Source organism: Pelodiscus sinensis, chromosome 1 (assembly GCF_049634645.1).
Source record: "Pelodiscus sinensis isolate JC-2024 chromosome 1, ASM4963464v1, whole genome shotgun sequence".
NCBI classification, from domain to species: domain Eukaryota; kingdom Metazoa; phylum Chordata; order Testudines; family Trionychidae; genus Pelodiscus; species Pelodiscus sinensis.
In genome coordinates, this window is record NC_134711.1 from 117,023,053 (window position 1) to 117,043,161 (window position 20,109).

General features: G+C 40.3%; 1 protein-coding gene across 12 annotated transcripts in view; it reads left to right on the forward strand.

Annotated features, from left to right (window-relative positions):
• The window catches only part of SOX5 (SRY-box transcription factor 5), an 897,303-nt gene that overhangs the window by 787,377 nt on the left and 89,817 nt on the right, over nt 1-20,109 (forward strand). For all 12 annotated transcript variants that reach the window (XM_075898182.1, XM_075898188.1, XM_075898174.1 and 9 more), the window contains one exon: nt 239-324. In XM_075898182.1, the coding sequence (XP_075754297.1) occupies nt 239-324 (86 nt within the window). The remainder of the gene's footprint in view (nt 1-238; nt 325-20,109) is intronic.

The window sequence follows — 20,109 nt, forward strand, 5'->3', positions numbered from 1 at the left end:
AAATACATCATGAAAAAGGATGAGGTTTCCGCCTTAATTGCTTGTGCCTTTTATTCACATTCCTCTCTCAGCCAGAATTGTGAAGAGAGTGTTAGTAAAAGGCTTCACAATAGAGCTTTTCATTAGGCCTCTGCAAGGCACACAAAAGAAGGCTTTTGGAAAGAGTGAATGCAGGAGTTTAATTTGCAGGTGGAGAGTAGATAAAAGGTGCTGACGCCTCTATTATTCTCTTACTTAGGTGACCCTTACCCTGTTCAGCTGATCCCAACTACCATGGCAGCTGCTGCCGCAGCAACACCAGGCTTAGGCCCACTCCAACTGCAGGTAAGTCTGGAAACAATGCAAAAGAGGCAAAGGTTAAGTAATTATGGAAAACTGTTTTCTTTTTCATTAGAGCACAACAAAACAATGTTTTCGGCACACCCTTTTCTTTTAAATTGTAGGTTGAAGCTTAGATCTGAATCATCTTGAGGTTTTTGTTTTGTTTTTCCCTCTGGGGAAGATTAGTTTTACACAAATATTAATTTTTATTTTTAGATTTGAACATTCACTCTTCACAGTCTAAACTAAGTTGTTTTCCTTTTTGGGTTACAACTTTCTGAGACAAGTCATAAAGATTGGTTACATGTAAACCAGCAAAGGGAAACACACTGTTAGATGAGTCTAGGGTTGCCAGGTGTCCGGTTTTGAACCGGACAGTCCAGTATTTGAGCTTTCTGTTCAGGAAACAAACTGAGAAAATAGAAATGAGAAAACAGAAATGTTCGGTATTTTCTAAATAAGATATAATGTAGATTGTGATGTAATGTCAAGTGTGTCCAGTATTTTTGTTGAAATCATCTGGCAACCCTAGATGAGCCTTCTCCTGACAAGCACTTTCAAACTGCTTAAAATTCACTGAATGTGATTGTGTCTTTTAGACTATAAGCTCTTTAGCATGGTTACTATGTCCTCCTACATAGTATTAAGGAACCCAGCATATTTTAGGTGCTACAATAATGTAGATAATTAGTAATTATACCAATTTAACACACTATACAATTATAACATTATGTTACCAAACTACTACAGAATCTTGTTTGAGCCATGTTATTCTGGGACCCAGATCTGTTTAGAGATGTGCCTGATTCAAAACTCTGGATACAAATCTTAAATTTGAGGGTATTTGAAATCTGATCATAGATCAGAATCAAAGTTTTCTAGAAAGTCTCATCTTTTTATGTCATTTGTATGTTAATTTTATGTTATATTTATGGTTTGCTGCTAGAAATGGGCCAAAATTAGAATTCACAAATGGGATCCAAATCCAAAATAACTTTTTGCAAAAACGTGTCTGATTTTGTATGTGTGTGTGTGGATGTGCATGTGTGTAAGATCAATTCACCACTGCAGGTTTATTCCTCCATTTACTATCTATGGCACCAAACCATGTGGGATGTATTTTATATCTGCTTGGAAATGTTCAACCATTTTAAACTGTAGGTGTGAAACCACAGTCTTGATCTAGGTTCGATTATTAGAACAAGGACAAACTGGACTTCATGCAGTCAGTTTGGACAGCACAAGAGAGGATGAGCGACAATTCTGATTGACACACTACATGTACCACCATGCAGCTTTGCTTGAAAAAACATATGTATTAGTTTCTGATTCTGTGAGCTACAAATACCAAGGGCAGTTTAGAAGTCCTGGAGACTATAAAAATAATGCAAGCATTTCATTCTCCTGAAATGACTTCTGGGAAATTTTAGCTGTGATCAAGTTCTTGTAATAGTCACATCTCTCTCTCTCTCTCTCTCTCTCTCAATCTTACTCGCGCGCACACACACACACACACAAGGGAAGGAGGGAAAAAAAGGAAAGCAAAATGGAGGTAGGTAAGAATGAGAACATAAATGGATGTAAATGGCGAAACTAAATCAGATTAGTGGTTCATCTAGCCCAGTATTCTATCTTCTAATAGTGCGCAGTGCGTGATGTTTCAGAGTGAACAGAAACCATTCTGTTTCAGCTTTTAGAATTTAGAGATTTAGGGACATCCAAAATAACAGGTTGTCCCCCTTACCATTTGGCTAATAACGATTGATGGTTCTGTCCTCCATGTAGTTATCTAATTCTTTTTTTAACACAGTTCAAACGCATTCCCTTGCAAAAGTTTCATGGGTTTACTGTGAAATGTGTGAAAAAGTCCTTCCGTATTTATGTTTGTTTTAAATCTGTCTATTAATTTCATTGGGTGACCTCTGGTTCTTGTATTATGTGAAGGATCAATAACACTTCTTTATTCCCTATCTCCAGACTAGTCATGATTTAATGAACCTCTGTCATATCCCCCCCTTAGTCATCTCTTTTCTAAGTTGTCTTTTTAATTGCTCCTCATAGAGAAGCTGTTCCATGCCTTTAATCATTTTTGTTGCCCATCTCTGTACTTTTTTCCAATTTAAATATATCTTTTTAGAGAGGGGATGACCAGAACTGCGCACACTATTCAAGGTGTGAGTTACCATAGATTTATATAGTGGCATCACTGATATCTGTGATATCAATCCCCTTACCTTATGGTTCCTAGCAATCTGTTTGCTTTTTTGACTGCTGCTGCTCATTGAACAGATGTATTCAGAGAACTCTCCATGATGACTCCAAGATCTTTTTCTTGAATGGTAATTTTTACTGCATTATATGTACAGTTGGGGTTACGTTTCCCAGCGTGCACTCATGTGCATTTGAGGAAGCAGAAGTTTGTATGCCTACAGCTCCTTAGTCAGCAGATCTTCAGATTTGATCTATAATTTAAAAAAAAAATACAGTGCTAAAGGGGATATGGGAGTCTGATTAGTTCATTTCAGGAACAGGCTTGGACAGTAACTCAGTAAGAACTGAGTTAAAATATGCTAATTAATGAATGGAGATTGCCTATCTCCTAGAACTGGAAGGGACCGTGGGTCATTGAGTCCAGTCCCCTGCCTTCACAGCAGGACCAATTACTATCCCTGATGAATTTTTGCCCCAAATCCCTAAATGGCCTCCACAAGGATTGAACTCTCAACCCTGGGTTTAGCAGGCCACTGCTCAAACCACTGAGCTATCCCTCCCCATGCTGATTAACAATGTCCATTCCATCTTGGAAAAATGTGACTTTGGGTGGATACTATTGGTTTAATTTAAACTTTCTGATAATTTTAGGGGAATGAAGGATTGTAAAGCACCCAAAGCATCTTGTCCCTATGCTAAGGAGCATGAAAGAAAGGGAAAGCACTGAGCAGGCTCCTGGTTCACTTGTTCACTTGTGATTTGAGCTAGGGATAGAGCAGAGTTTGGGAACCCATCAGTGGCAGGAAAATGGATGTCTAATTCTCTTAGCCTTAGAGCTCAAGACTGGGCTTTTCAGAGAAGCCTCTGAGTGTACTAGGAAACCTTTTTGAGCACTATCCCCCCCCGGACTGGGACAACATTTCCCGCAGCTTCCATTGGTTGGGAATGGCGATCCATGGCCAATAGGAGCTGCGATCGCCTGTAATAGCAGAGACGCAGGTAAATATAATGACATTGGCCCACCAGGAGCTAGCCCTGGGGAACCAGATCCAGCCTTATGGGCCAGTATTTACCCACCCCTGGTATAGATAATGGAATTAAAAAGCATTTTGGCCTTCAGGAAATGCTTCAAATCCCATTTTAATTCATGGCATCTCCTCAGTGGCCCATGTACAATGAATTGCTGGTCTCAGAACAGTTTCAAATGGCATTCATGAGTTTGCAATGGGTATAGTCTGGGGGACCACTGGGCGGAGCGGATCATCTCACTTCAGAAATTCATCTACATAATATGTAATCATGATATCTCAGGGAAAACACCCTGGTTTAAACCCTTATCTGCTAGCCCCAAGGGTAAGGATTTTAAGAGATGGGTGATTCACTAATTGTGTAGTCGATACATTTTTTTATTGACTACATGATTAGTCAAGAAAGGAAAGCTTGCTCAGTCCCGGATCATCCCAGGTCCAGGAGTTATGCCTGCTGGGACTCTGCAGTTTAAATGTAGTAGGAGCTGGGTGAACAGGGAGCAGGCAGCCTGGGTCTTGCTACATTTGAAATGTAGAGCCAGAGCAGGGGTAGGTCCCAGACCTGGCGCAAGCTGGGACTGAGCCAGGCTTGCTCAGTCCCACCAGGTCCAGCAGCCCCTGTCCACAGAGGGGTCCCAGGAGCATCTTCTGTCCTTGGTAGCAGCGCATGGGGAGAGGGGATGGCAGGCAGCACCGTGGAGACAGTGCTGGAGGGAATCAGCTTTTAAGCCAGCTCCCAATTCCCACCCCCTTTGCTGCCTCTGTATCAGAGGCAGCAAGGGTGGGGGAAGTGAGTAGTCAACTCAACTATTTGCTTACATTTCTACCCAAGAGATGTATTCTCTCCCCTTTTCTTCTTATGCTGCTTTTTCAGGCTTTATGTGCTAAGACTAGTTAAGTGGTGCTCTGGGGAGATCGAAGAAATAGATGCAATCTCAAGGCAAGGAACAGGAAGAGATTTTTTCACAATCAGGTGCCTTCTGCCTTTTCCTTCACCAGTGCAAAGGAGTTTTGGTTTTTAAGATCAGGATAACAAACGTGTGGTTGTTAGCTCACTGCAAAACCCAAAGTGAAGACAAAGTATTTGCAGTCTTTCCCTCATGGGAGCTAGGTGAATTCAGCACTCTGCCTCTCACATCTGGTTCCCCTGGACTTGTTTACCACTGCAAAATTAAAGAGCCTTATCTCCACTATGTTCTTTCAGTGGGATAGTTAGTGTATGTATTATCCCCCCGCCCAAGAAAAGCACATCTTTTTGATCAATGACGGTGTAGCCTTTGTTTTGAAAGCCCCCTGCTAATTTCAGGTTGGGAGTAATTTGAATCCCTCCCTTCTTGTCTTCTCCCCAAGTTCTCCATGTGGGACCCAGATCCAATGTCAGGCACAGTTAAGACTAATTGGTTGCCCTTAATGACAGTTTCAGCAAGGAGACTGTACTACCCTCACATTCAGAGATGGTTCTCTAGGTCAGGTTTGAAATAGATGCTAGGTCCATGCTGGAGAAGTTGGAATTAACCTAATCTGTGCTCAAACCTGGATTTGAGAGCATCTCAGTTCCCAAGGATTTATCCACTACTTCAGATTGGCTTTGAAGAACAATGTGCTCTTTTATGGACATTTCAACAGGGGAAGTGAAAGATGACGGATTGAAGTCTCTATTGTTCAGTTCCCCAGAGTGCCTACTCCCATTAGGAGATGTGGCCCAAATGCTTTGAAATTAATTGGTGTCAGGTTCCTAAATAACGTAGAGGATCTAGGCCAAAGAGACTCTAGTTTTCAGGACAGTCAACCCAGCATGTTTCAGTCCCACTAACTTCACTTTATAAAAGATCATTGTCAGTTTCTCACTGTTACTGTTGTGATTCATCAAAGGGATTCAGCCCCAAACTATGTGAAATGTTCCATCAGGAAGCACAAGTTCTATTAGGAGCATGTCTTGGGGTTTGAGTGAGTTTTCCCTATTGAGGCCTTAGATTCAAAAGTTGTAGTCCCTTAAGTACTTTTGCCAAAGAGTAGTGCAGAGAAAAAGAGGGTTATATTTGTAGATGATAGCGGTGAATGGTGGTTCCAATTCAAATGAACAAGAACTGACTTCAGGATATCTGGGACTTTTGGATTTAATAAAGCTGGTGATTTCAAAGACATGCTATAATTTATAGCTTATTGGAAGGTGGCACTTTCACATATGCACTGGTAACTTATGGAACGGAGTATAACTGTGGTGGCATGAGCGGTGGGAGGGGTTAGCCACACCAAGTGCAGTCCCTCTTGAAAGACTAGGTACAGACTTGATGCAGTTAGTCCCACCCACGTCACTTGTGCCACCCTGGCTTTATTCCGTTTTTAACTGACTCATTCGATCAAAGCTGGCACGTGTATGTGCCTTTCAGCTGGAAATTGCTTCTTCCAGCTCCACGTGTAGATGCATCCAAAGTGAATATACAATTACGGTAGGCATAATTTATACCAGTTTGAAGCCTTTGAACGTGCCTAGCATAAACGAGATGTTTCCAGACAGCCTGAGAGAATTCCATCTGAGATGGGTTCTGTTGCTGTCACTTCTGACAAGCCTGACTCCTGAGTGCATGACAAAACCCATGGGTCTTCATATAGGGGTTGGTGAGAAGATTCTGTATTATTGGGAATTTGAATAGTTCAGATTTCCCAGCTTGGTTGTCTGATAATGAAATAGTGATAGAATCAAAGAAATTCAGAGCTGGAAGGGACCTCAAGAGGTCATCAAGTTGAGCCCCCTGCACTAAAGCAGGATAAATTAAACTAGATCATCCCTGACAGGCGTTTGCCTAAATGTGTTTTAAAGCTCCAGGGATGGAGATTCCACAACATCCCTTATAAGCCTATTTCACAGCTTAACTACTATTATAGTCGGGAAAAGAATTCATACTATCTAACGTAAATCTCCATTGCTGCAGATTAGCCCATTAGTTTTTCTGCTACTTTCAGTGGACATGGAGAACAGTTGATCACAGTCCTCTTTACAACTGCCATAAACACATTAGAAGACAATTTTCAGGTCTCCCTTCAGTCTTCTTTTTGAAGAATAAATAAGCCTAGTTTTTTAAACTTAATACTGACAGTGATTCATTGGCTGTAATACAAACACAACACATTCACATTGCTGTATTGAAAAATGATGATGAACACATAATGAAAGCTGCTTGTATATTGTCACTGTTTGGGCGTTTTTCCTCTGTTCAAAATGACTTGATGGTATGATGTAATATACACTCCACTCAAACATCTGCTTATGGGAAAAATACATTCACAGTCTTCCTGAACCAAATGTTTCCTCATCATCGTAGCATGGAAGAGGAGAGGGTGCTTTCTTGGTAGTGGTGTGCAACTATGACACCAAACTTGTTATTACACCCGGAAGGAAAAGATTATGTTAAAAAATACGGAGATGAGTGTGACGTAGTGGGGGTAACTTGCTAGGGCTGTGGGCGACCTTGCTAGGGCTGTGGCGACCTCTGCTGTCTGTAGCAGGACCCAGCAGGGAAGGGGGGAGTCATTATGCAAAGGTGGCTCCAAACCGGTCTGACCAGCCACCTCCCATGGGGAGAGACAAAGGAAGATGGATGCTGCCCTGGCTGGGGGCAGAGCTGGAGGAGAGTGAGTTAGTTCCTATCTGGAAAGCAGGGGAGAAGGAGCTGGGAGGAGGGCTGGGACTCCCCCATCTCAAGGGGGGCACTGAGGCCTCTTAGCCCCAGTTCCTGTAACCAGATTACATCTGGTGCTGTGCTATATCCTGGAGAAGCAATAAACTACCTCCATTCTACTGGCTGGTGGAGTCTGTTCATGCAATTTCGGGGTGCAGGAGACGGGGGACCCCAATGCGCCGTCACAATGAGAAAGCAGTTTGACTGGATTTCTCAACAGTAAAGTGTATATCCAGCAGAGTAAAACCTGCTCACTTTACTTGCTTGAGTAACCTTGCTGAAATCCACTAGACTACTTATGGGACTTGGCCCTACCAGTGTTTGAAGAAAATTATTCTGCAAATTCTACTTTCCTCCTTTAGTAATCAGGTTCAATTTCCATTCCTAGCACAACTTCTTCTTCCAATGGTATTAGAAGATGCATACTGAGGAATACATTTTAAAAGTCTTTACCACATTTTCAGAAGATCTCAGCTTTCATTTTGGCACCAAAATGGCCAAGTTTTTAGAAGAGGAGCATGAGTGTTGAGCACTTCTGAAGATCTGGCTTTTACTGAAGGGTATGTCTAGACTACATGGCTCCGTTTCATGAGGCATAAGGGATCGGTTGGCAAAGGCTTCCCTAGCCAACAGATCCGTGTCTAGACTGCTGCGCTGTGCCGGATCAGCTGATCGTTGGAACAGCTTGGTGGCCATGTTTATTTTAATGAAGCGGGGATTATTTAAATCCCCGCTTCATTGACTATGCTGCGTAAACTAGTTTCCATGGCTCCGTCGATGGAGCCATGTAATCTAGACATACCCGAAGTGCCTAAATGGGGACAAAGGTCTGTTTGGGCTTTCCTTTTGAAAATATAGTGCAAAGTATCTACAGCTCATATAAGTCCCATTTAGCTGGATTTTTCATGTCTGTTCCTGGATATAAACAGAATTAAAAACCTGTCTACTCTGTATGTCTTCATAAGGGTTGTAATAAAAAAATAGACTGTTCCAACTGTCATTGATGTATTATATACATTTATTATATAAATACCTGATACACATGAAATTCAAATAAATGGCAAAGACTGCCCAGCTGTGTTGGAGAACACATTTTCATCAATTGTTCTTCACTCATCTCTTGGCATTCATAGTATAAGAGAAATGGCAAAAACTAATGGGGTTACTTAGTCCATCTCTCTCACTTTCCACTTGCTAATATGGAACATTCGATAAGGTGAACTCTCTCTAATGTATAGTTTTTGTGCAGTTTAGTTTGAAATGTCTCAAGTGATGAGACTTCCACCATTACACTTGAGAGACTGTTCCATGGTGTTTCATATACCTCACTAGCAGGAACTGTTCATGATTTTCAAAGGATTTTTTTGTTTTCCTAGATTTTCCCCCTTATCTGTAGTTACAATCCCATTTTTGGCCATCCTAAACAATTACATTCCTGTCTGACAACAGCCACCTACAAATCATCCAAGAAAAACCATCTAACCATTGTAATTGACTGTTCTGAATACAAATACAGTCAAACTCTCAATGTTCAAGACTGCATCTCACAGGGTTACCAATACCTTGGAATAATTTCTCAGTGTCAGGAAAACAATCTTTGCGGTCTGTTATTGTTCCTGAAGAATATAGCCAAGAGGTAGCAGAACTTTATCCATTATTTTTTTGCTATACAATCTATATCTATTACCTCTTTGGGATAATAATATCCTTGACACTTTGCCTTCATGAAGATGAGCAATTTTTAGCTCTATGGGGGTCATTCTTTATATTCGGAGGACAGTAAGTAGCTTCAAATACTATCCAAGCCTTTTCAGTGATTAGAGCTAAAAGTTCCTTCAACATTTGTTTTTCTGCTTTACCTGACCTCACTGTTAGGAGTATAGCTTAATTTGTGGGGGAGTGAATCATTTATGCCCAGTTTAATTGCAGCATTATAAAACTGGTACAGTTCACTTGAGGGGGAGAAAAAAAAGCAAAATTAGGTTTCCACCATGAGCACATGCATCTGGGGGGAAAAGAAAGCTAAGTAAATTTATTTTAGCATTTCTCATTAGCATAACCAAAAGATGGCAGCCATCCATCCACTCATTAGTTCACTATATTCATTTATATTAATATGCATGTTTTGACAGCCATCAGAAATAATGATAACAATAAGAGATATAATAAATATTATATATATATATATATTTATATGTTCTGTCCCATTACATAGGTTTTAAAGATACATTAGCATAGATTCTGTGCTTCCCAATCTAGTCCTTTATTTATTTCTGATTTTATAAGTATGTTGACCACCCTCTGTGCATTAAATGTCCATTTTAAGGCCCAGCCCTTCAGCTGGAGTGTAGCTCCATTGAGGTGACTGGAGCTACATCCTTTTAAACCAAATGAGAATCTGGCCCTATGAGTGGCAGAAATGTCCCTAGAATTTGCTACATATGGATATTTATGTTTAATAATGAAACTATTAATAGCAATTTAAAAACAGTCCATTAAAACACACAAATAAAGATTCAGTAAAATTTATTAATAGGATTATCTGACAGGGTTGCCTGCAATAACAGGGGACTAGATTTAGTGATCCATGAGGCTCTATGTCCCTGTGGGATATGTAATCAGTTGGTAGTTTCTGTTTTTGTCACGCCATACGTTTCTGAAAGAAAAAAACCCTCCAAATTATCTCTCCCAAAATTGTTATAGCATCAGAATGGAATTAGTCCTCACACTGAGGATAGTTGCTGAGAGTTAGAGACTGGAATAGACCATAAAAGAATCAACTATATGTATCAACTCAAGTAAATCTTGTGCTTTGTAGTTGGTGTCTAAGTAGCCCATGCTTGACTTTGATATCAAGTTATACAATTTTACAGCCAAACCACTATATTTTTTTCAAAGCAGACAAGAATGAACAAATCCATCACATTATTTTATCAGCAACCTGCCATTCTCTGAAAGAGGTTGATAAATTTGAAAGTACATAGGTAAATGCTTCATATTTTCCACAGAATGATGTGTGTCTGAACATATATCTAGGAAACAGATATACACACAGATAATAAATACACATGATAAGGAATATTTTCTGGAATGTCAGATTTTGACTTTTTCCCCCAGGGGAAAGCATTAGCCATTACAGCATGTTCATTTTATCTAAATTAACAGTTTTTTCTGCGTAACTTTCAGATACCATCCATATCTATACAGAATGAAAAACAATCAGCCTATCTTCATTTCAGTTGTAACTTGGGCCTGCTGTTTGCTAGCAGACCTCTGTCTGCATGAGTGAGTTTTCTTGTAGGTTAAAGAGCCTGAATTCCCTCTTCCCCCTCCCTCCAACCCTGAGCCTGCAGGGCAGACAGACAGAAGCACACATATGATTAATACAGCACAGCTGCAGTAGTGACTCATTTGCATATGTATTAATAGAGGAAAAAACAACAATTCAATTACATACAGAGACATTCTGCATACTAAAGAACATATGCAAATAGGCCTGAAAAAGTGCAGCCAGCATTTTTTCTGACTTTTCCAAGTCCATATGGGCTAGAGTCAGAGCCCAGCAGTTTTCAAGAAATCCCCTTTAGGAAGAACTTGTTAAGAGATGGTTACATGACTGTTACCACCCCTAGGGTTCCCAGAAGGTGTTTGACATTTGGACAATGGAAATAGCACAAGCAATGTCTTTTTCATGCTATTTTCATATTTGCCCGCCTTCAGCTTCATCATGTGGTCTCATTACATACTAGCAGAATACTTGATATACAGTACAATCCCGTTCTGTCTCTTGTCTTGCACATATACAGTACTTTATTTTCTTTTTCTTCCCCTCTCCTTGTCTCTTACAACATCCCCTTTGCTCTTCCCCTCTCCCTGTTTGTCTTCCCTTTCCCCCCTTTGCTTTATTCTGTCTCTTTCTTTCTCCTTGACTCACACAAGCTAAAGAAAAAAATTTAACATAAACATTTCTGCAACTTTACATTGTACTGACTGTAATAGTACAGTTCAAACCATAGGGGATTTGATTGCCATGTGCTGTAACTAGTATGTAGCTTGTTTGTAGCAGTAAGAGAATTATTTTCTATAAGGCCAAATGTAAGTCATCGGAGCTGTACATGTCCACCACCTTTGAAAATTTGGCCCTATGTGTTTCAACATGGGAACTCAAAATTGATAAACATTTTAAAAACTGTTAAATAATTACTCAGTAGTAGCTTGTGTTTCCATTTTTTCTCTCTCTGTCTCTCTTCAATAGTGTAGGTCAATATATAAAATGCATATGTTAAAGCGACATCTCAGAACATGACCATAAAGTCCTTTGTGGACTGACACATGAAACAAGTTGTATTACAACATCTTCAGAGATTTGACTTCTGTTAAAATGTACAGACACCTTGTGATGGTATCAAAATACTTGCAGTAGTATTTCTAGCTTCCAAGAAATGTATATCACCTGTCAGTTGATTGGAGTTTCTCCATCCAATGGGCAGGGGAAAATAGGTCATGTAAGCAGGAGTGTGTAACTGCCTGGCAAGTATACTTGAGAGGTCAGGTCTTCCTTAATTTTTTTTCTCTTGTAAAAATGTTATACTTTTTCTTTTTGGGTTAGTCTGACAGGCTGAAGCAGATTATTCCTTGATTATTTATAAGGCATTAATTTTAGATGAATATTACTCAAGCGACTGACATCATAAGTAGTTCTAGCAGTCCACAGAAGACTGTTTTCAGACTGGAATGTGACAGACTTCACTTATGCAATGTCCTACCTAGGAGTGTTTCAGCTGCAAATTGAACTGGGAGGAGAAGACTTCTATATTGAATGAATCTTTTTAAAAATTCTGGTGGCAAAACATAAAGACAGATCACTTGGAATGTGTATAATGAGGGACGATGATGGGGATATATGATCAACTACGCCCAATCTGGAACCCTGTTTTTAATGCCACGAATGTGAAAGGCCCCAGATTTTTAGAACAGTCCAACAGAATCTTAAACGAGAACATTTATTCCAGTCATTTTCCATCATTGCATCATCAGTTATACGAGTACCAGAAGTGGGGAGAGTTCCCTTCACATATCTAAATTGGACATCAGTTGAGCATCCCTTTGGGAGCTTTCCAACACCAGATGAACCCTTGAGACCTGACAGGTCCCAAACAAGGTCCTTCTCAACATGGCCTTTGCTGCCCTGCTGCCCCCGGCTCAGTCATCAGTCCGGCCCTGTTGCTGCCTGCCCGGCCGTGGCTCCCCAGTCTGTTGGACTGTTCTAAAAATATGGGGCCTTTCATGTTCATGGTACTAAAAACAGGGTTCTGGATTGGGCGCAGTTGATCATATATCCCCGTCATCATCCCTCATTATAAACATTCCAAGTGATCTGTCTTTATGTTTTACCACCAGAATTTTAAAACAGTTTCATTCAATATAGTAGCTCCGCCAGGGCTGGAGCATCATGGCTACTGTTGCTGCCCCCGAGCTCCACAGCTGGAGCCGGAGCTTTGCAACTGCTGACCCCCAAACTCTGCAACCAGGGCTAGAGCTTTGCAGCTGTAGCTGTTGGCCCCTTGGTGCTATCCAGCCCAGGGGCTGAAAGTCCCTGCTCCTCCTCCCCTTCCCTCCCCAGTAGGGCTCCGGGCTGAGTTCCCAGCCTCGCCCTCTCATAAGGCTCCCCCCTTTGCCCCCCTCTGCTGCTCCTGCCCTATAGTCTAACCTCCCTATACCATGTCCAGGAACAGGCTTTGTTGTCCAGAAAGAGGCCACAGAATCCCAGTTAAGGGAGATAAAACCTGTAGTATATTCCTCTATCCAAAAACCAGAGAAATGACCTGAGAATAACTTTGCAGAGCCACAAAGTAGTTCTTAAGGAATAAAGGGAAAATAGCTGTCTTTATGTATAGGATATGAAATAAAGGTGAACAAAACAACCAGTTTGCATATGGGCAGTTGTGCTAAACTTCTGAATTATTTTGGTTGGTTCCTTGCACGCTCTTAGAATTAATTTATTCTTTAAAAATCTGCATCATAGAATACAGATTCACACAGACAAACAAAAAGGTATTTTGCCCTTTACATATTTTGAACAGTGTGTTTTGGAGTTAGCTTACATCACTGGTTTTCCTAGAATGTCGTTTGTTCTTCACAGAGCTGCTGCTACTACTGCAAAGAAGGTTATATAATCATGCAAAATAATTATGTAATCACAAGCACACTGTTGGTGAAGATGGAGGCGTGTGGGGGGGGGGGTGAAATGTGAAACCACACTGAGTGGAGTTTCGCTGGTTGAGGGAGGATTTGTTGTGAAGCTAGAAGCTGGAGATTTATAGGCTTCCCACAAAACATGAGAATTTGAGTGAGATTAGCACATTTTGGGGGATATCCATCAGATTCATTGTCTTCAAACTGAGCTTTGCCAAAAGTGTATATTTATGGTGCATCCCCAAAACCACATGAGAGAAAACACACAGGAAACCTGAAAGTCGCTGACAGACACACTTTTCAGGGTTTGTCTGATGAAATAAGAAAAGCTGACCCACCGACAGTGTAAATTTGCACTTTAGCTCTACAAATTAATTCAGAACATTTTATGCATCCCAAACATTACAACAGGAAGACATTTTCATCTGGGGTCTTGCTATACTTGTGATGCCCAACTAGAGCTATTTCATTTATAGTATTGTATAATATATTCTTTACAAATGTATGGCATCTATCTAGAAAGATGCTATATTACTTCTGTTTTTTCACTGCAATTCTTTTGTCTCTGATGTTTAAGATCACTTTTAATCTACAAGGAAATAAGGGGTACAAATGTATAATCAAGGAGATAAGCCTGTGATACTGAGTACACCCGTTAATAACCATAGCAAAGTCCATCAAACTTTCTTTGAATCTGAATCACATCCTGTGTTAGTCTCAGTTGTACCTAGGTTCCTTTCAGCCTAACTATTTCAAGTCAGAATATTTTTAGCATCAGCTACAGACCCAGGCTAACATTAGGCACCGTTCGAAACTGTAAATACCTAATTTCTTTGGATTCTAGAGTTGTGCTTGGATTATATTCGACAAGCAAGATCAGCCACAGAGGCAGCATAATAGCTTGTTAGTTTTCTTTTTATAATCTGAACTATTCTATACAAAAGGAAGATAGAACAATAGCTGAAGTATGTTAAACTTAGGTAGCAAATTATTGTACATACTAGTGTCCGAGATAAATGTGTGGTATTACTTGCTGAAATACCTTTTAGCCCTGAAAGTTGCTTTAGGAAGTGCCTCATGTCCTCTTCTCATGTTGAAGTCACTGGAAATTAAGAGTTCTCAACATTTTACCTAACATGCACCAGAAAACCTGAAGAGCCATCTCAGAGTCATGCTAGCTCCTGTGTCACAGAGAGTGAGGCTGTCAGCAAATAGCCACTTAAATGGCCCTTCGTTTTTGAGCAAGATTTTTTTTTTTACCAACAATTTTAAGATCAAAAATTTCAAATAGGAAAAAAGTGAATAACACTTGAAAAAATGTCTCTGGAATATTTTGAAGTTAATCTCAGAAAAACTCTGAAGCTATTACTCTACCATACAAATTATTACATTAGTCCATATTCTTTAAGTTATTCAGACAATCAGAAAGCAATGTTATACTCTTTCATATGAATGGAAGTGGACAGGAAAGAGGATATCAAAGAAGATAGTTTCCGTGCCGTGATTTAAAGGCGCAGGGCTCTGGCTATTTCTGAAGTAGCAGAGGAAGCAGACGAGAGATGTGGACGCTTTTGAATCATCGGGCCCGGTGCAGTGGTCCTCTTTGCTCCCTCATCCCACACCTGTCAGCATTCCTGAAAGAGCATTTCAAAGCCAAAACAGTTTCCATTTTTGGAAAACACATACACAGATGGCTAACTTTTAAGCAACTATTTAAGACCCATTGGTTTCAAGTTAGACAGTGCTTAAGTGCTGTGCTGAGTAGGGACACATTCCTAAATCAGAGCCTTCATAGGTACTGCATCACTGTGTGCTTGAAAGCCAAAGGCCATCTCTCGGTGGCCTGTGTTACAGGTCTGATTCCAGTAGAACTTACCGTTTTTCATGATCAAATGAAAGGCCGAGGGATGGCGACAAAAAGAGAGAAATGCTGGATTTAAAAAAAAAAAGGCAAATTTGTCACTTTACTTATGGAGTATGAACTGAATAGACTTCTAACCCTTAAAATACTTTCCCCTCCCCTTCCCTTTTTATTGCCTGGAATCTTAAGAGCTTTATCATTTGCAGTCATAAAATGAAAATATACACCAAACCCTCAAAGGGCAAGTATGAAATTAAATTATATTTGGGCAGCTGTAACCTTTTAAAACGATCAGATTCCAGTTAATGTATTTCTTCCTGTTCCGAGTGCTGCCATGGTGTTTGATGGTGGGAAGCAGTCCAAAGGGCATTGGGAGATAATAAATTCACTGGAAATCTCACCCTGAGGCGAGCCTCGATACACCCAGACTTCTATTTAGCAGGACTGACCTAAAAATCTTGTCACATCCAAAGGTCACTTAGGTTGCGGTTGGTGTGTCCCATCTATCTTTCCCTGGTGCAAAGAATGACAGCTGGGCTCATAAACAGTCATCAGAATATGGAAGAGAAGCAGGCAGGGAAAATGGAGATGATAGCGTGACTGGCAACTTCTTAGATTTCCTGCAGGCCAGTAAGAATCTCTGTTTGGGGTTGCTTGCTTCTGCTGTAGGGCAATGTGTTTGAAGTCCGGGGGCTAAGCAGCGTGACTCTTTTTATTCCTCTTTCGTATTTGTTTGCAAAGGCTGTGTATCCTTTTAATGTATCTTTTACTACAGCTAAATACTTCAAACCCTTTTTGCTGTCACTGTTGTTAATAAGAACACTTTGGAGTTTATGCAATGCTTTTTTGTCTGAGGTTGGTCAAACATTTGACAGAGAAATCAGTGCCAACAGCACACCAACCAAAAGCAACCCTATAATAATAACATACCAGCATTTTTTATGGAGTAGGAAGAAGGAACAGATTTCAAGTTCAAATAATAGTGGGGTAATTATAAACAACAGAGAAAGTTTAAAATATTTTAAACATGATGAGAGAGTCCCTGCAAGTGTTTTTTCAGGATCTTACACGAATCTCACTGAACTCAATAAGGCTATATCTAGACTGCAAGCCTCTTTTGAAAGATGCTTTTCTGAAAGATACTTTCGAAAAAGCCTCTTTCAAAAAGAGTGTTTAGACTACAACCAGTACTTTTGAGAAAGCACAGTTTGCATTACATAGTGCCTTTTTTCGAAAGAGCATTTTCAAAAAAGGGCGTTCTTCCTCGTAAAATGAGGTTTTCTGCAGTGGATAAAACTGCCGCGTTCTTTAGATTTACTTTCGAAAGAACATGGCAGCAGTCTAGACACAGGGGACGTTTTTTTGGAAAAAGGCCACTTTTTTCGGAAAAACCCTGTAGTCTAGACATACCCTAAGAGTTCGTCTTAGAGACAAAATGTCTTATTGGTTTCTTGCTTGATTAAAGACTGCAGGAACAGGCCTTGGAAGATGGCTGCATAATGCCATCCTAAGTCTGGCCTTCTGGGGCTTGTTGGAGCATGGGATGCATGAAAAACAGCTGTGTTTAAGGACAATGTTAAGGATTAAAGTCCACCATGGAAATTGTGGGATATGACCTCCTGGTCCTAACGGATGATGATCCCTTTCTCGAAGCCCAGAGAAAGTGCAAGGCAGAGTATATGCTGCTCACTACTGGGATAAGGAATTTCTCCATGTATAAGATGCACTACTTAGCACAAAATCCTGTATGTGGTGTTCTTCCTTCTGAAGCATTGGTAATAGGCTACTGCCAGAGGCAGGACACTGGCCATGATGAACCAATGATCCAAACCAGTATGGAAACTCTCGTGTTAAAATTTTTTTTTAAGTAATTTGATATGAGACTGAGCAAAAATCATCCTTCTTAATCAGCTAATTACAACTCTTTAGGTGCCTCTAGATCAGTGTTTCCACAAAACCACTTTGAGAAATATGCTAACTGGCCATGTCAGTTGGTTTACTTACCAACGCCGCGGCCACGGAGCCTCGCGGCTCCTATTGGCTGTGGTTCACCATTTGCAGCCAAGGGGAGCTGCGGGAAATGGCAGCTTGGCCCACGGTGCTTCCTGCAGTCTGCCTTGGCTGCAAACAGTGAACTGGAGCCTGGCCGCAGCTCTGGTAAGTAAACAAACCAGCACGGCCAGTTAGCATGTTTCTCAAAGTGGTTTCGCAGATCACTTTGAGAAACACTGCTCTAAATGCAGCTGGGTGTCTAATGGCATTTTCAGAAGTGCCTAAGTTAGTTAGGGGCTTAACTCCCTTTCACTCCCTAAATTACTTAAGGCATGTCTACACTAGGGAGAAGATCGATCCTCTAGAGGTTGATCTTCTAGCATTCGATTTAGCAGATCTAATGTAGATCCGTAAATCAAGTGCCGAGGGTAGCTGCTATTGGCCTCCTGCTCTGTGAACACTGCCATGAGTCAGATTAAGATAAATCGACTCCAGCTACGCATTTTGCATAGCTGGACTTGAGTACCTGAAATTGATCTGCCTGGTCTAGCCTAGACCAGGCCTCAGGTACTTATGAAAAACCCACTAGGCAGCTTTCTGATTTTTTTTTTGAGGTGTCCAAATACCTCTGAAAATCTGGCCCCATGGTGTCTGTGTTCATGTCCAGATAATTGTTCTGTTTAATTTTCCTAAGCCCTGGCACAAATTTTAGTGAAGGGGATTATACCAATAGAACATGATTCTAAGTAAGACTTACCTTCTGAGAAAAATGTCCTTCTGTGTATTAAATCAAAACTTAATTTTTAAGTAGTATTTATTTCCAGAAGTGTTTCACACACAGCTAGGGATAAAACACCCTGCAAATACAGCAGCCTAAATTCCACCTTCGCTACTACCTCTGCAGTTTCATGGATAGGTAGATTTGAGCCAATTTTCATTGTTCCCCGTCTTTTTACTTGGGCTCAGAGTCTACTTTATAATATGGTTGTTAACTTAAAGACCAAGGTGATATGTCATACAACCCATATTCCTGTTATTGGGAGTTATGTACTACTTTTCCTCGCTTACTGGACACATGAATCTTTATGCATCATTATTCATTCTAATGGATTTGGAAAAAGAAAAAAAATCACCTTCCATTTTAACCTGAAAACCTCTCAACCAAGCTTTTCCAGACTGCACAGTTCCCTTCTTACACTGTGATATCCCCAGCAAGTCAGACTGCCTATAATGACCAGCAACAGCGCTTTGCACTCACTCTCTCTAGAGACTATAAACAACACAATTGCCCACAGTTATAAGTTACCATGGGGTAAACATTTGATTTCCAGCCTTTGGGAACAAGTAATCAGCAGACAATCAGCCTCTGCTCAGAATATAAATTCAAAAGGATTTTACATAACCAGACATGAAAAATTTGCATTCATCTCCCCTTACATATTTCCCAGGAATCCTCTCCACTCATCTTGTCCAAAGATCTTTATTGTCTGCCACTCTTTTGATCATCCAGGCCCTTGCATATTAATATAATGGGCTATAAAGATACTTATACTTAATTCGGTAAGCTCTCCAAGGATGTTGCAGGAAATTGTCATATCTTCCAAAAAGCTCTGCATGATGCCAAGATATCAGCTGGAAAAGTTAAGAGAAGTTTCACAGTTGCTGACTTTGGCAGAGAAGAGTGTCTTTCTATGTAACAGAGAGTTGTGTTGTTTCCAACATAATTCATGCTTCTCATATTGGAATCACAAATACTAGACAATGTTGTTGCTTGTGTCGTGGAAAAAAAAATAATTGGCAGAAATGCTTACATGTAGTGTTAGTAGATGGAAGGATCCACAAGAGACTTTCCATGCTCTGGATTGAAATATTACATATATTTATAAATATAGATACATAGGTACCATATATGACTAGTTGTTGAACTGAGGAAACAGTGAGTGGTGTTCATCATTTTACTGTAACAAACAGCCACTCTTAGAGCAGCATAAAAGGATCAGTCAAATAGGTTGTACATCATATGGGGAGGCAGATGCTGAAACACATTGAAATGGATTGCTGTGCGGCATGTGAAGATCGGAGAAGGGTAAGAGGCTATCAGTGAGGTTTCCTCCATTGGTCATAGTAAATATCCAGATTTTTGAGGAAACCTTTTCAATACAAGAAGCTGAAGCATTAGTCTTCCTGGTGCGTTATGCTCTAATACACAGTGAGAAGACCTGGCAAACCACTAATTCCCTGAAGATGCACTGTGCAGTAGAACCATGGCTAGATGTTATCGGTGTTATACCACTGGCAATGTCATTCTCAGAATATGTACATATTTTACCTATCAAAAATTACACAGCCTCAGATTATCTTAAACACAAAACTGTTAAAATAGCTCCTATTTTAGCAGCATTCCTCATTCCTGCCCATTCGAACACCACCTCCCTTGTTAATTCCCCTCATCAAACCCAAGTATTCAAGTGAAATGAGACTGAGTTAGGGATAACATAATGAGCAAAGGTTTCTGCCTCATATTATTATTATTACTTCATGATAGTTGCTCATGTCACTACAACTCTAGTTAAGAATTTCTCAGCTTTTCCGTTGCAAACACTTCTGTTCACCCACCCCTTCTCCTTTACAGACAAGTATTTGCTTTTAAATCAATTTTGGCTGCTTTTAAGTCAGAGAAGCGAGGAAAATTTTTTTTTTTACAGATTCTGGATCATAAACAGAAATTGCTGCTGTCTTTCTTCTAAATCCAAATTTGCAGGAGATTAATTTAAAACGTGGATTGGTCTCTTTTTATGACTACCTGTACTATTAACAGTTG